At 39.0% G+C, this 14,742-nt stretch overlaps 1 protein-coding gene across 3 annotated transcripts in view; it reads right to left on the bottom strand.

The window, feature by feature from the left end:
• Hacd1 (3-hydroxyacyl-CoA dehydratase 1) overlaps positions 1–14,742 on the bottom strand; it is a 97,824-nt gene that overhangs the window by 63,201 nt on the left and 19,881 nt on the right. For 2 of the 3 annotated variants that reach the window (XM_021155907.3, XM_085835177.1), the window contains one exon: positions 11,927–12,097. In XM_021155907.3, the coding sequence (XP_021011566.3) occupies positions 12,015–12,097 (83 nt within the window). In that variant the 3' untranslated portion in view covers positions 11,927–12,014. Of the gene's footprint in view, positions 1–11,926; positions 12,098–14,742 lie in introns of those variants that run through there. The other variant, XM_085835175.1, reaches the window with a different exon arrangement.

Raw genomic sequence — 14,742 nt, 5'->3', positions numbered from 1 at the left:
GCAGCGAGTATCCACCTCTGTATTTGTAAGGCTCTGGCAGGGCCTCTCAGGAGACAGCCATATCAAGCTCCTTTCGGCAACCATTTCTTGGCATCAACAATAGTGTTGGGTTTTGGTGACTGTATATGGGATGAATCCCCAGGTGGGACAGTTTCTGGATGGCCTTTCCTTCAGCCTCTGCTCTACACTTTGTCTCCATATTAACTCCTGTGAGTATTTTGCTCCCCTTTCTAAGAAGGATCGAAGCACCCACACTTTGGCCTTCCTTCTTCTTGAGCTTCATGTGGTCCATGAATTACATCTTCAGTATTCCAAGCTTTTAGGCTAATATCCACTTGTCAATGAGTGCATACCATGTGTGTTCTTTTGTGATTGGGTCACCTCACTTAGGATAATATTTTCTAGTTCCATCCATTTGCCTAAGAATTTCATGAATTCATTATTTTTAATAGATGAGTAGTACTCCATTGTGTAAATGTTCCACATTTTCTGTATCCACTCCTCTGGATTTTATGTCTTTAGCCATTTTTGTGTGTCATGTCTCATAGTTTTAGAGTCTTCTGTGGCAATTAACCATGTGCAACAAACATTTGGATATGCTTTGGTAAGGTATATAGTCTCTCTCTCATTTCTTACAATAGTTTTTCATTTTCTAAAGGCTTACATGGCTAGTATTTTACCCACTGAGCCCATAGTAAGGTTTCTATATGACTTTTGGTTGCATTTAGTATAGAGAACATACAACCCACTTTGGGTATTAACCTTGTACCCAGTGAACTTTTTAACTTTACTCATGAATGTTGTTTATCTTAAGAGTTATCTATTTCTACATTCTCAGTATCACCTGTGAGTGACAAGTTTTCTTTATCCCTGTCTTTGTTATGGTTTTACTGCTGTGAACAGACACCACGACCAAGACAAGTCTTATAAAGGACATTTAATTGGAGCTGGCTTACAGGGTCAGAGGTTTAGTCCATTATCATCAAGATGGGAGTATAGCAGTATCTAGGCAGACATGATACAGGCAGAGCTGAGAGCTCTACAACTTCATTTGAAGGCTGCTAGTGAAAGACTGACTTCCAGGCAGCTAGAATGAGGGCCCATGCCCACAGTGACACACCTACTTCAACAAGGCCACATCTCCTAATCCTACCATTCCCTGGGCCAAGCATATACAACCATCACAATCCCCATTTTTACTCCCTTCTTTACTAATCAAGATTTCCACAAAATTGACAACAGTGTTTGTTGCTATGCAGAAAGCATTCATTATGTCCCCATTTAGTATGGTGCCCACTGTAGGGATGTGCAAGTTAGTGACTTCCAGGATGGCCTTTCTGAAATGTTTTTTAGATACTTTGGAGATCTGACCTTGGTACTGGCTCTTGTCCTATAAACTCATGCATTAGAGTATACATTTAAATATTTATCTCCACCAGTGACTACAGTGTCTTCACTGTTTATAAATTCATTTCTTTACAAGAGACTTCAGATTTACAAGGACAATAGAATAAGCTTTAAAAACCAGGCATATATAAAACTTAACCTTGTGGAAAATATAGTTAGTGTAGAAAAATACTAAGAAGGCAGTGAATATATCAATTCATCATCATTAAATTCACCTGAAAATTATTAACATTTTAAATGTATTATGCTATAGATGAAGTACTGACTGCAAAAAGTAATCATGTCAATTCTTCACAGGCCATTGGAATTTCCTACCATCACATAGATCATGGCAAGGGCATAACCAGGACTCTGAAACACAGCAAGCAGTGGGCGGTGACTGCTTACTTTGCTTTCCTTTGGTAAGCAGAGAGCATAATTTCAAAGCAGAACTCATTGAATACAGCTGCTCAAACTTCCAAGTAAGTATCCATTACTAATGATGGTCTTCAATACATCAGGGATATGGGAAGGGAGGTTTATTTCTAGGAATGGTCTTAACTTCTTCAAATACATTTGCAATTCCCTAGCTAGAGTTTGTTTTTTTCTAATGAGTTGTTTAGTAGGAACTTCATATTTAATTTCTAGTAAAAGACATCCTTAATCCTGGTGATGGTCACAAATTGTTCTGCACTCTCCTCATACAGAGGTGTTTTCATTTTCTCATTTTCTTTTAAGCCTAGCTGGCCCTGAGTGTGCCTAATCCTTAGAATGTGGTGCACATGGCATATGGCAGTTATGGGACTGGTATTCATAAGGATGGTCTTGCAATCCTTTTTTTGGTATCCAGTTTCTCTGAACCCAGACATTTGGAGAAGTCTAAGGCAGAGAGAAAAACTACATACACTAAACCAACTGAGATGCCAAGCATCATCAGATACCAGTCATATGCATGAGACATAATGAATGGTCCAGGCCCACTGAGTCCCACACACTTGAGCCTCACCCAAGACCACAGGGAACAAACACGAGCCCACCTGCTAGTCAGTTCTATTTGACAAGATGGTGGAAGATGGTCATCTACTGGTGTTTTAAATCACTAAGTTTGGGTTTGTTTCTTAACTTGATTATGTCTATATAAATGTAAACATGCATATGTGTACATGGACACAATTCATAGCACAGCAAGTTTTTCTTTTAGTAGAAGACCTATACAATGAATGTTGTTAGATACTGTAACACCCAAATAAAAGGACAAAATAAAACAGGTTCCTATACATATCCAAAATCTCAAAAGAAAATTACATATACTATAAAGAATACAATAAAATGCATATAAAATATTAAGGTGTTTAAACATCTTTAAGTAAAACTCAAAGGTCATGGTAAAACATTGTGTACCCCCAAATTTAAATACCAACTAAGACAATAGTCATTATGAACAAAGCTGAACTAGGCACTGGACAGAAATGTGAAAAGATGCAACAAAGAATACACTTAGGAAACTTACATATGTACTTACAAACCATTTTTTAATAAGAGAACATGGTTGCAAGAGTATAGAAGGCCAACAGTATGGGAAGGCAATCCCAGAAACAATACAAATAACCAACAGACATGGAAATTTGTCTAGTTCTAATAATCATGTAATATAATCGAGGGGATGAGAAGATTTATACCTGTTAGTACGAGGACACAAGCTGATCCTATACCTTAATGTTGGTAATAAGGTGGTACAGATGTCTTTGGAGTGCAGTTTAGCAGCATCCACCAGAATTTAAATGTACTCACCTCCACCAAATAATCTTACACTTAGTAATCTGTCTCGTGTGTAGAATGCACTTGGGCCTGATCCTCAACCTCTGACTGATCCTTCTTATTAAAATGCTTTTAAAAAATAAAGTCTACTGAAACTAGAGAGATGATCAGTGCTTGACAGCTGCACACACACACACACACACACACATGCAGGTAAACACATAGATAAAATATTTTTAATTATATTATGGCATACTTTATCTTTAGTGAGATAAATAATATTTGTCCTGGCACATAATCAATTTCAAAGAACAGATAAATACCACATACTATTAAAAAACTCATTTCATTATATGTGGTTATTTTATGTAGCTGTATATAATAAATCTTGAGTGGAATTGCCCACTAATAGAAAAATATGTCAGGAAAAAGCATGTGCATATTGCCCCACATATGAACACATTTCTAAGCCACTGAGTGAACAAAAGAGTAAAACCATAAGATATAGATTTAGCATATTGGAGGAGGTCAAAGATTGAACACTATCCTCTTGAGTTGATGGATTGCAATGGACACTCTCAAAATGATACAGGCTACTGCCATTGCTCTTGTGCCCCAAGACTTGATAGTAAGACCCTCCTGCTGAAGACACTGTACATTCGTCACAGAATGTGCAGAAAACAAGTTAGTACTGCCCAGGAAAGTTCTGTCATGCTGGCTAGCTTGTATAATACTGGGATGTGCTATGTAGGTTACCGGGGGTAAGTGCCATCAATAGTCTTACCCAGCTGAGAACCCTATAAACTATAAAATGACCTGCATGGCAAGATATTTCCATGGGTACAATAGTGGTATGAATGTTTTGGGGTAACCCACTACTTTCTGGTTGGAGTTAAGGCCTGGTGCCCAGAAACTCATGTCTGATACTACACATCTACCCAAGAACCATAATTGAGAAGCTCCCAGACCCCAACGGTGAACCAACTGCTATCAAGCTGCCCTCTAAATATATCTCTCTGCTCATAAATTGGTGCAGCTCTTGGACCTCAGCAAAGAAGATTCTTCATAGAGTGGGTGGCATCTTATGCAAAAATTCACACCTGGTCAAAGTGCAAGAGTAAATGTCCCTGGAGTGTTCAGCCATAAATGGAACATCTATAGCACACTTTCCCTGACAAGGTTCAGGGACCAGCACAGAACAGGGAACAGAAAGACTGTAAGAGCCAGAAGTTAAGGGAAAATCAAAGCAAAACAGTTTTCTAGACATGGTGGGCTGTTTGCCGTCCTGTACTCACAGCAGCCATGGTTTCCTGAACAAGATCCACTTGTGATCAAGGCAATCAACACTTCTGGCATAGAAGAAGGGGTTAACAAGTGCCCACCATTGTTGAGAAGTTACAGACAATTAATGGTTTCTGGAGGAGATGCAGTGTGGTCCCAGGCAGGTTAAACACTCTCCAGTGGATGGCCCCACACACAGGAATGTGGGAAGCACAAATGGACTCAATGAGCTTAAAAATATATATATACAGTGCAAGTAGGAAGGAGAAGAGAGGTGAATACAATAGAAATATGTTACATGAAATTCTCAGTGAATTAACACAATTTTAAGAGATAAAAATAGCTGTTTCATACGAGACTAAGAAGACATGAGACTACCATCAACATATTAAATGCTGGCATGAAGAAAAGAGCTGGAGAACTGCTTTCTTGTGTCCTTCATTGTTTTAATCCTGTCCTTTCTAAACAGCCAGTAAAGCTCCATGATCTCATTACAACCAGCAAATTCAATGTATCCAACCACCGACCATTTGGCTTCAGTCATTTAAAACCAATCGACTCAACTAGTTTTTCAGGATGGAAATTACTGGAGATATTTTTATGGACTACGTTTTGCGTAGCACTTAGAATTAAAGAGATTTGCATGTATACTTTAATGGGGATGGTCATCAATGAACTTTTTTTTTTAAGAAAATCATCTTATTGCTGACAATGACAGATTAATGAAGCAGTTCTGACCGAAATTATTTCAGCAGATTCTGATTAAGGAAACTCCTCATTTGAGAAACCCATAAAACCTTTATAATCTTCCATTAATGGGACATATACAAATTATTAACTATATGAACAGTGTGCTGACATTGCAGAATCCTCTAAAAGGGTCCATAGAGGAAAGTTCATGGTGTTACTGCCCTCAGGTCAAACTTCCCTGTCCTTCCTGGAAGCACCACTGTGGGTGGGGGAGGGTTGGCTGGAAATCCCACCACACTTCTGCTTACCCAAGCTTCAGGCCTGGCCTACAGCCACTGCATCTTTACTCTATGTGGCTGGTGAGAATTTTTTAAAACCCGCCACCAGAATCCAGCAACATCCTAAGGTACTGTCTGTAACTTTGAAAATAGTCATCAATATTTCTTCATAAATAAATCTATATATCTGGGAAATGCAGGTATTTCTGGGAGTTGAACCCAAGCCTTTGCATGTGTTCGACTACTGAGCTACACGCCCAGCAAGAGCATGTTCTTCATCCCTGGAGAAATATGTCATAAATGAGTCCATTCCTTTCACATTACCATCAGAGCTATGTGTTTGTGGGAAGGATGAAGAGACAGCTCAGGGGTGAAGATGCTTAAGAGGACCCAGATTTGGTTCCCAGCACCCACACCATGGCTCACAGACACCCAGAACTCCAACTGTGGAGCATAAGAAGCCATTTTGTGGATACTCAGGCAGCAGGCACATGTACAAGGTACACACACACACATGAGGCAAACACATATATAAAAAGCAATGAATGTAATGCTATGAATGTAATTTCTTTATAAAATATCTGATGTATTTTAATGTCAGAACTAAAACAAAAAGAAATTCTAGGCTTTAACAAAATGTTATGCAAACAAGTTTCAAATAAAGTTGCAATTTTATAAAACCTTAATGTCTGATGTCCCTCCAAAACTACATTCTCAAAGGTTAAAAAAAAAAAGAGTTAAGGTTGAGGTTTTTGTTTTGTTTGGTTTAACATTTACAGTAGATTAATCTGTAATTTCATTAGTTTTTAAGAGTGTTTTCTGTCATAAGAGTTTCAGTAAAGTTCAGTTAAAGTTTAGCTCAATAAAAAGAGATTCTGAGCACATTAATGAAGGCACAAGTCTATTCTACTCAACTTAGGAAATTAAAAATTTTCCAGGCAAATTAGAAATTATTTTCCATCATACACACTTTTCAGGAGCGCATACATTTCAACAACCTTGCTGTATTCCTTCCTCTCTACTATGAGTCCTGAGGAGAGAAAGATTATTGAAGGAAGAAAGCAGACACTGGAGGTTCTCTGGGTCTGGTCAATAGCAGTATCGCTGTGTGAAATGTCTTTTAACTGACGCCTGTTATTGCGCCATTAAGTGGGGTAGAAAACCAAGCCCTACTTGATTTCACTATTGTTATCTGTCTTTAAAAGCACACAAAGTGTTTTTACTGCTTCATGCTGTGAAAATACAGCTTTGTAAAATAGAAACAATGATGTTCACTTTGACAGGAAACAAAGAGGGCTGACTATGAAAATGCTGACCTTCTGTCTTCTTGGGTACATAGACAATAGCATTGGCAAAACACCATCCTTCCTTGCCACAGTTCTTCTTTTTCCTTTCTTTCTTGTATTTGCTTAGATGGTTTGTGTGCACATATGTGCATACCTGTGTGTGTGTGTGTGTGTGTGTGTGTGTGTGTGTGTGCGCGTGTGCGTGTGTGTGCTTTAATGGAGATTCATCCTAGGCCCTTGTCAATGCAGGCCAAGCACTCAATCACTAAGTTACAACCCCAGCCCTTTTTATTTTGAAGCAGAATCTTATAGTTACCTAGGCTGGCCTTGAACTCACTCCCTAGTCTAGGCAGGCTTTGAACTTGGTATTCCTGTTTCATCCTCCCAGGGGTTGTTCCATGACCAGACCAGGCTGCCAGGCTATTTCAGTGTTTCTCACAGGCTTGTGAGACAACCTAACCATCTGTATCAAGGCATCACCTAACGCCAGGTCAAAGCGCACATTTCTGCCCCACAATCATTGATGTGAAAGTCTCAACGGGCAGGATGCTAAGGTACCTGCATTTCTTTTCTTACAAAGTATGAGCTGAAAACAATTCTGCTGTCAAAGTTAATCCACAAAGTGCATTTGAGACCATTTTAAAATTTCAACCTGTCTAAACTGCATTTTCAATTGATAGTGATAGAATATTATAATAAAAGATGAAATAAAATATATGTTACAGTAATCTCAATCTTAAATTATACAGGATATTAGCACAGCGCTGACAGTCAGGAGAGTATAGTAATATAAAACAGGATGTAGTCAAGAATATTCAAGTGAAGTCAAAGTGCATTAATTACAGAATTTTATAGAATCTAACCTGGTGGCATTAAAGTCAATATAAAGGCTGAGTTAATAATTTGCCCGGAAATTGTGTATGTGTAAAGAATTGAGTACTTTTTCGTCTCTTAAACATTAATGTTCATGCATTAATGGCACATTAATCTGGTTTTAAGGAAAGAAAGGACTCAGTGCCTTATTTCACAAACTCCCAAGAATCAGAACAAAAGATTTTCTATAGAACTGGGTGTGATGGCACATACCTGCAAACCCAACATTTGGGAGCTGAGGCAGAAAGACTGATGCCAGTCTGAGACCAGCCTAGACCACACAGCCTTAGCAAGGGCCTGCTCAAAAACAAACAAGACTTTCTATCATTAAAATTGTTGTAGGAAATTCTCTGGATCAAAAACATTCCAGGACAAAAATCTTACCACCTCAAGGCTAGTAACAGTGAAAAAAAAAAAAAAAAAGGAGTAAAAAGAAATATTCCTGCCAACTGTCAGATAAGCTCATCAAGGAGAAAGCCCCAAAATGAAGGATTTGCGATAAATCAACTGTCCTATACTATTGATAAACATCTAAGTCACGAGGATCCAGTGATGAAGTGGCATGTGTCATGAGGTAGAGATGTTTTTCATGCAAGTCTGACAGTCTAGGTTCTGTTCCTGAAGCCCATATAAAGGTAGGAGGAATCAGGCCCTCAAAATTGTCCTCTGATGTCCATAAGAACACTGTGGCACATGTGCCTTCCCAACACACACACACACAAACACACACACACAAACACACACACACACACATACACACACACACACACACATACACACACACACACATACACACACACACACCAAGCAAGGAAGTTCTGTAGACTCAAAGAGGTGACAAGTGTGTGCAGTTCCTGAAGCTGGTTTGGAAACTTGGAGGTTGACCCAGAGCGCACAACTGGGGACAGTGGCAGACTGTCCAAAGATATGTCAGCAACACTGTTTGCCTAACTGCTCACGAAACTGGGGAAATATAGGAAAGTTTTTGAAAAATACACACTAAGGAAATTGGGCGCTGATGGTTTCAGCTTCCTCTGCAACACAGAGAGAACACTGTGGAGACTGGAAAGCAGCCTCTAAATGGAGAATTCTGAAAAGGCTCATTACGCTGTCCTTGCAGGCTGCCTGTAAGTTTGAAATGATTTCAAAGCAAAAAAAAAAACCAAAACAACAACAACAACAACAAAAAACAAGCTGAATATTCTTCAAGGTAACATGAGAACACTAGAAATCTAAAACCTTTAGGCTATTCAAGTTTCATCTCTGAAGGAACAACTCATATATATATTCAAAACATGAACAAATCTTTCTAGTAAATGCCTTCCTCTAAGAAATTATACTACCACGTTGCTAATTTTATAATAGAGAACTTCTTTCATGTTTATATTTTATTTGGGGGGGGTGGCACGTGGATGTCACTGCAGATGTGTGGAGGTCAGAGGGCAGCTCTGCAGAGCTGATTCTCACTTTCACCTCCTTGAGGCAGGGTCCAGGCTGTGAACTCCAAGCTCATGGCCTGAGAGCTAGCAGGTGGGTTTCCTGCTTCTGTTTCCCATAGCCATAGGGATCACCATGTGATGACAGATTCATGCCACTCCATCTGGCTCTTTTACCTGCGTCCCAGGGATCCAACTCAGATGTTCAGGCTTTCATGGCTAGCACTTTGACCCAGTGAGCATCTCTGTTGCTTTTTGTTTGTTTTTGGGTTGGGATTTTGGGTGTTATTGTTTTGTTCTGTTTTATCAGTGTATATTTAATCCAGACCTATAAGTATGGGTCAGAAAAATATCAACAGCCAGGGACTAACTTAAAAAAACTTAAAATGTTGGAAATACTTAAAATGCTGCCTCTGTGCAGTTGTCCTTTCCTTTCACGGTCTCTTAGTGGTTTATTTTCTCCGTCTTATGACTGCTCTTCAGTTTTTTCTGATTCAAATACAGAACAGTGCCTTGACACACATGGAACAAGAACCTGATCACATCCTCATATCATCAACACACTATATTTTGTTGAAGTATATATAATATTCCACCATGTGACCTAATAATTGTGCCAAAGGGTTTCTGTGCAGGACAGCCAAAGACAAGCGAGCGCGAGTTGCCCTTTGCAATACTTAGCATGTAAGGGGCTCAAAATAATATTTTGAATGTGAGAAAGGTAACTGAAAATGATGTAGTAGCCACATACTAAATAGATGCACAGAAATCTCAATGGGCAAAGGCACTTCTGAAAGTGACCAGACCTCAGGCTTTCAGTGAAGCAAAGGCTTTCAGAGAAGATGTGTTTATATTTACTTTGCCATTTTTGTAAGTTTACTGATACTAAATCAACATTAATATATCACAAAATCTTTTCAATTTGCACATTATGTGATTTTTTTGTTCTCAAACTTAAATAAAGAACTGTCAGAATCTTAGTGACTGTCACCAAGTGTAATTGAATGCTACTGGTAATATAATTTCTTGGTTTATATTTTTTCAAATGTGAGTAGAATTCAAATTTTATTTGATTTGAGCCCTGGTTCACAGGTTAGAGTGACTTCACTTGAAAATTCAGAGATGCAGTCACAACACAGTGAATTTCAAATAGTTTCTCTTCTAAGTCAAACTACCATTTAGCACCTTACTACACAAATTAACGGTTTAAAATTGCTTGATTCAGCCGGGTGTGGTGGCGCACGCCTTTACTCCCAGCACTCACCCAAAGTGAGGAAAAATTTCTTCATAAAAAAATTCAAGATGAAAACTGTCCAAGTGGTGTCCAATCAGAATGACTGGTAGCATTTGAGAATTAGTGACCTAATATATGGTGCTCATTTGAACATTCCGCCACAGAGGAGACATAAGTACAATGTAACAAAAATAGCATTTTGGAAAAAAAGAGTCATCAACAACAAATCTGAAAAGCCAGGCAGTGGTGGCACAGGCCTTTAATCACAGCACTTGGGAGGCAGAGGCAGGTGGATTTCTGAGTTCGAGGCCAGCCTGGTCTACAGAGTGAGTTCCAGGACAGCCAGGGCTACACAGAGAAGCCCTGTCTCACAAAAAAAGAAAAAAAAGAAAAAGAAAAGAGAAGAGAAGAGAAGAGAAGAGAAGAGAAGAGAAGAGAAGAGAAGAGAAGAGAAGAGCCAATCTGAAAAGCTGCTCCAAACTCTCCCTCCCTACATGAAGACTTTCTATAGGATCAAGTTACACACAAACAAGCCAGTCTGAAAAGAATGTGTTCCACGTGAAAGTACACACCAGACCGAACCCTCAAAGCTACAATTGCATTTGTGTAGCTGTAGCACACAAAGGATTCCTTTTCTTACCACATCTACATTCGCTTTAAACTTGACCAACAAATCGGCGTATTTTACCATAGGAGAGAAACCTTTAAAGACCCTATTTAATTAAAGCAGAGGTGAAGAATGTTCAGGATGTCTTTCTATTAAACATGGGGGTCAGGGCTTTATCATGAGACTTCTGCTCCCTGATGTAACTCAGAATAAAGCAAATGTTTCAGAAGACAGCTAGAAATGGTTAGTTACAAAGTACCACAAAGGATGACCATATCATGGTTTTATAAGATAATTCTTCAGGTTAGAGTAACTTGCTCAACCAAACATCTAGAAACAATATGATCAGATGTTTCTTTTAGCCAGTAGGCAAAATAAATATCTGCAATTTGTCTAACCTCTTAAGATCCCTGATTGAGAAAGCTGTCCTTGTGTGATTAATGCAAATAAAAGTTTGCTCCATAGGTAATTTCAACAGTCTAGAAAGATCTTCAACAAATAGTCTCCCAGGGCTGAGGATGCCTTTACGTGACGGAGTACTCACTAGGGATGTACAAAGCCCACGGCTATGTCTCCAGCAACCCCAAGCCTCTCCAAAGAAAAGAAGATGGCGTCCAACACTGACATTTACATAAACATTTTTATGCTTCTACTTTATATAAAAAACTCACTGTAAAAAATTATGCCCATGTTTCCCAGATATGGATATTAATCCTAAATGTTGCCTCACAATTTGAAACGGTGGACAGGCAGCTCTAATGCAGAGCTAATCAGTCATTACAATTTTGTATCGGATTTCATTTATAAAGTAAAATATGAATGTCATTGGTAGGTATTATATTAAATTAAATCAATTTTTACTTATTGATTTTTAAAAAGTCTTGAGCACATGTTGTAAAGAATATTAATAAAGGTAACAAAATTCTTCTTTCCCCGGGTAATATATCCAATTGTTACCTAAATGATTCACCCTCGCCCCTCACCCACAGTTTATAATATTTGCAGTTGTCAAAAACAGACACAGCACAATAAGAAGACAAATACTGGCAAACACCATGCTTTTTCTTATATTTCAAGAAACAATGCAATCCACGGTATTTCGTGAAGTTGTTTATTCTTATTATTAAAACTTGGACTCAAGTAATCCGGTTTTTCTGAAAAGAGCACCTTGTGTGTGGGAACCACTTAATCGTCCTTCTCCGCGATCACCTCCCCGTGGAGCACCTTTCTTCTCTGACGTAACATATGAAAGTAGAGCTGAGGAAACACTTCATTGGGAAAAAGAAGACAAAGAGAGATAAGCCATTGCTTCAAACTCTGCTCAGAACCTGTAAAATGAGAGAGCCCTGCACGTGATACAGGACTACCATACACACAGCCCACTGGTGCTTATGGAGCAGGGGCTAAAAGCAAAACTGGAGGCCATATAACACATAAACTGCTGGATGTGTTTATGTCGTACCAAGCTCACATACCTCAGTAAATATGCTTTCCATAAGGACCTAGATGACCATGTTTAGTTTCAGAAATCAGTAACACTGAGATATATCAGAACCAAGGACAGCAGACCTCACACTGTGTGCTTTTGTTGTTCTGTTAACCATTTCTGGCTCCATGAGCACCTACATGCATACACATGTAAATGTCCAAACTGCATCCAGCCTTCATCCATGCCCACTGAACAGTTGCACATGCTCTCAGAACAACACACATTAATGATGTGGTTAATTAACCCTTGGGTCAGGAAAGAGACTGGACCTGGGCCATAGTCCCAGATGTGGTGTCTAAGGGAGAGTCAGTCCTGATCAAACACTCCCCGCAGCTGGGCCTAGGGGCTTCTGTCATGTACACATACAGAAATGTGTGCACAGATCATACCAGCTGGATATACGACTATCTGTGCAGCAAATTTGGAGAAAAATTTGAACCAGTATGAAATGAATCAGATGAAAGATTTTCAGTCGCATCATAAAGGCTGGTGGCTGAGCAAATATGTACCAGCTATAAACACCAAATGTATGGGCACCCCAGAATAACTACCCCAGAGAAATTAATCACAGAGACTTTCAATAGCTTCTTCAAACAACTGTGTGTCTGTGTGTGTGTGTGTGTCTGTGTGTGTCTGTGTGTCTGTGTCTATGTGTGTGTGTGTGTCTATGTGTGTGTGCGTGTGTGCTTCAAAAATTGTTTTTAAAATTTAGGTCAAACACTACTAGAATATACACTGGGTTTGTTTTTTATTTATGTACTTCTCATCTTGATAAATTCAGTCATATTATATCTACCTGTCAAAACACGCAAGGCATGTATATTTAAAGCAAACCAAGCAATTAAGGTAAGTTCTTCTATAAGGTCCTGAGCAATTTAACAGTTTGCATCCTGGGTACTTTTAAAAGTGTTCGCTGAAATTCTTCCATGTGGAATGCCCTCATTGATGAGTGGGAGATACAACTTCTCAGTACTGAAATTAAGTACTCAAATGTTACTTTTAATTATCAAAGGAAAACAAGACACTGTATCTTGCAATATCAGTACGGATGTGGAAACACGGGTCTCTGACAGACGGATCTTGGACAAGACGAAGCTCAGGGACAATGAGCTAGGAAGTTGTTACTGGCAAAGGGCAGACTTACATCTCCCAGGCTAGTGATATTCTCCAAAGATCTTGATTTCTATGGACTAACTTCAGAGGTCACAAGCGAGATGACCACAGGGCAGGTCACCCCATGACCACAAACAGTCTATAAGAGCTGATTTTGTTTGAAACATGCTGTCCCCACCTAGAGACAAAGCAAGGGGTGTGGCACGTGGTGTCTGTCCATCTTCCTTAGCTGACCAGCACTGGCTAGGTGGTCAGTCAGGCTGATGTGGTAAAGGGCAAGGAGGATGTGCCCTCTGAACTCTGTCTATTTGGGTTTTGGAAACGCTCCAGGGTTGGAGCTCTCACAGACTGGCCTTATCACATGCACATCCCTGTGAAATAGGAGGCTTGTTGAGTTCAGGCTCCCTGAACTTCTCACTTCTACTTCTACTTCCCACTGAAAGCCACCCCTTATTTTATTGTGAAGATGAACAAATCATGTTTTCTGCTTTTATTTACTGCTAGTGACTTAAAAAGAAAAAGATTTCCTAATCTATCCCTCTTAACACCTAAATGAAGAGAACAAAGCGTCATGGACTCATTGAAACTGTTGGAAAAGGGTGAGAAGTTAGAGAACGGCTCAGTTATTCAAAACAGCAGAAAAGAAAAAGCAGCTTTATTCCTATCAAGTATATGAAACAACACAAATAGCACTGCATTTGTATTATATCCCAGGGTATGCCAAATAGGTAGAAATGATCTCACGTCTTCTTGATAGAATGCTTATGATTCATACACAGAAGACTACATGCTTGTCAATTGTCCTACTGATGCACACTTTTGAAATGATTTAGGTTTTTTTTTAACCATACAAAGCATATTTAAATGCTTTTAAGAAAGCAATCGCTTGAATATTAATTTACTTACATTTTTACATAATCAGAAAAAGAGAGAGAGAGAGAGAGAGAGAAAGAAAGAAAGAAAGAAAGAAAGAAAGAAAGAAAGAAAGAAAGAGAGAAAGAGGGAAGGGAAGGGAAGGGAAGGGAAGGGAAGGGAAAGGAAGGGGAGAGAAGAGAAGAGAAGAGAAGAGAAGAGAAGAGAAGAGAAGAGAAGAGAAGAGAAGAGAAGAGAAGAGAAGAGAAGAGAAGAGAAGAGAAGGAGAGAAAAAAAAGGAGAAAAAGAAAAGGGAAAGGAAAAACCAAGTCACTTCCTTTCAGTTATTCCAAACATATAAGCACGTTAATGTATCTGGGAGAAACCGTTCTCCTTTCCCCTTGCTTTTAAAATTAGTTTCCCCTTGCTGTTCCAAATACTTGCATGGTATACGTTAAA

The sequence above is a fragment of the Mus caroli genome, unplaced genomic scaffold (assembly GCF_978045245.1).
Source record: "Mus caroli unplaced genomic scaffold, Mus_caroli_1 scaffold_2, whole genome shotgun sequence".
NCBI classification, from domain to species: Eukaryota; Metazoa; Chordata; class Mammalia; order Rodentia; family Muridae; genus Mus; species Mus caroli.
Note: the sequence above shows the minus strand (reverse complement) of the source record. Positions and strands in the feature narration are given on the sequence as shown.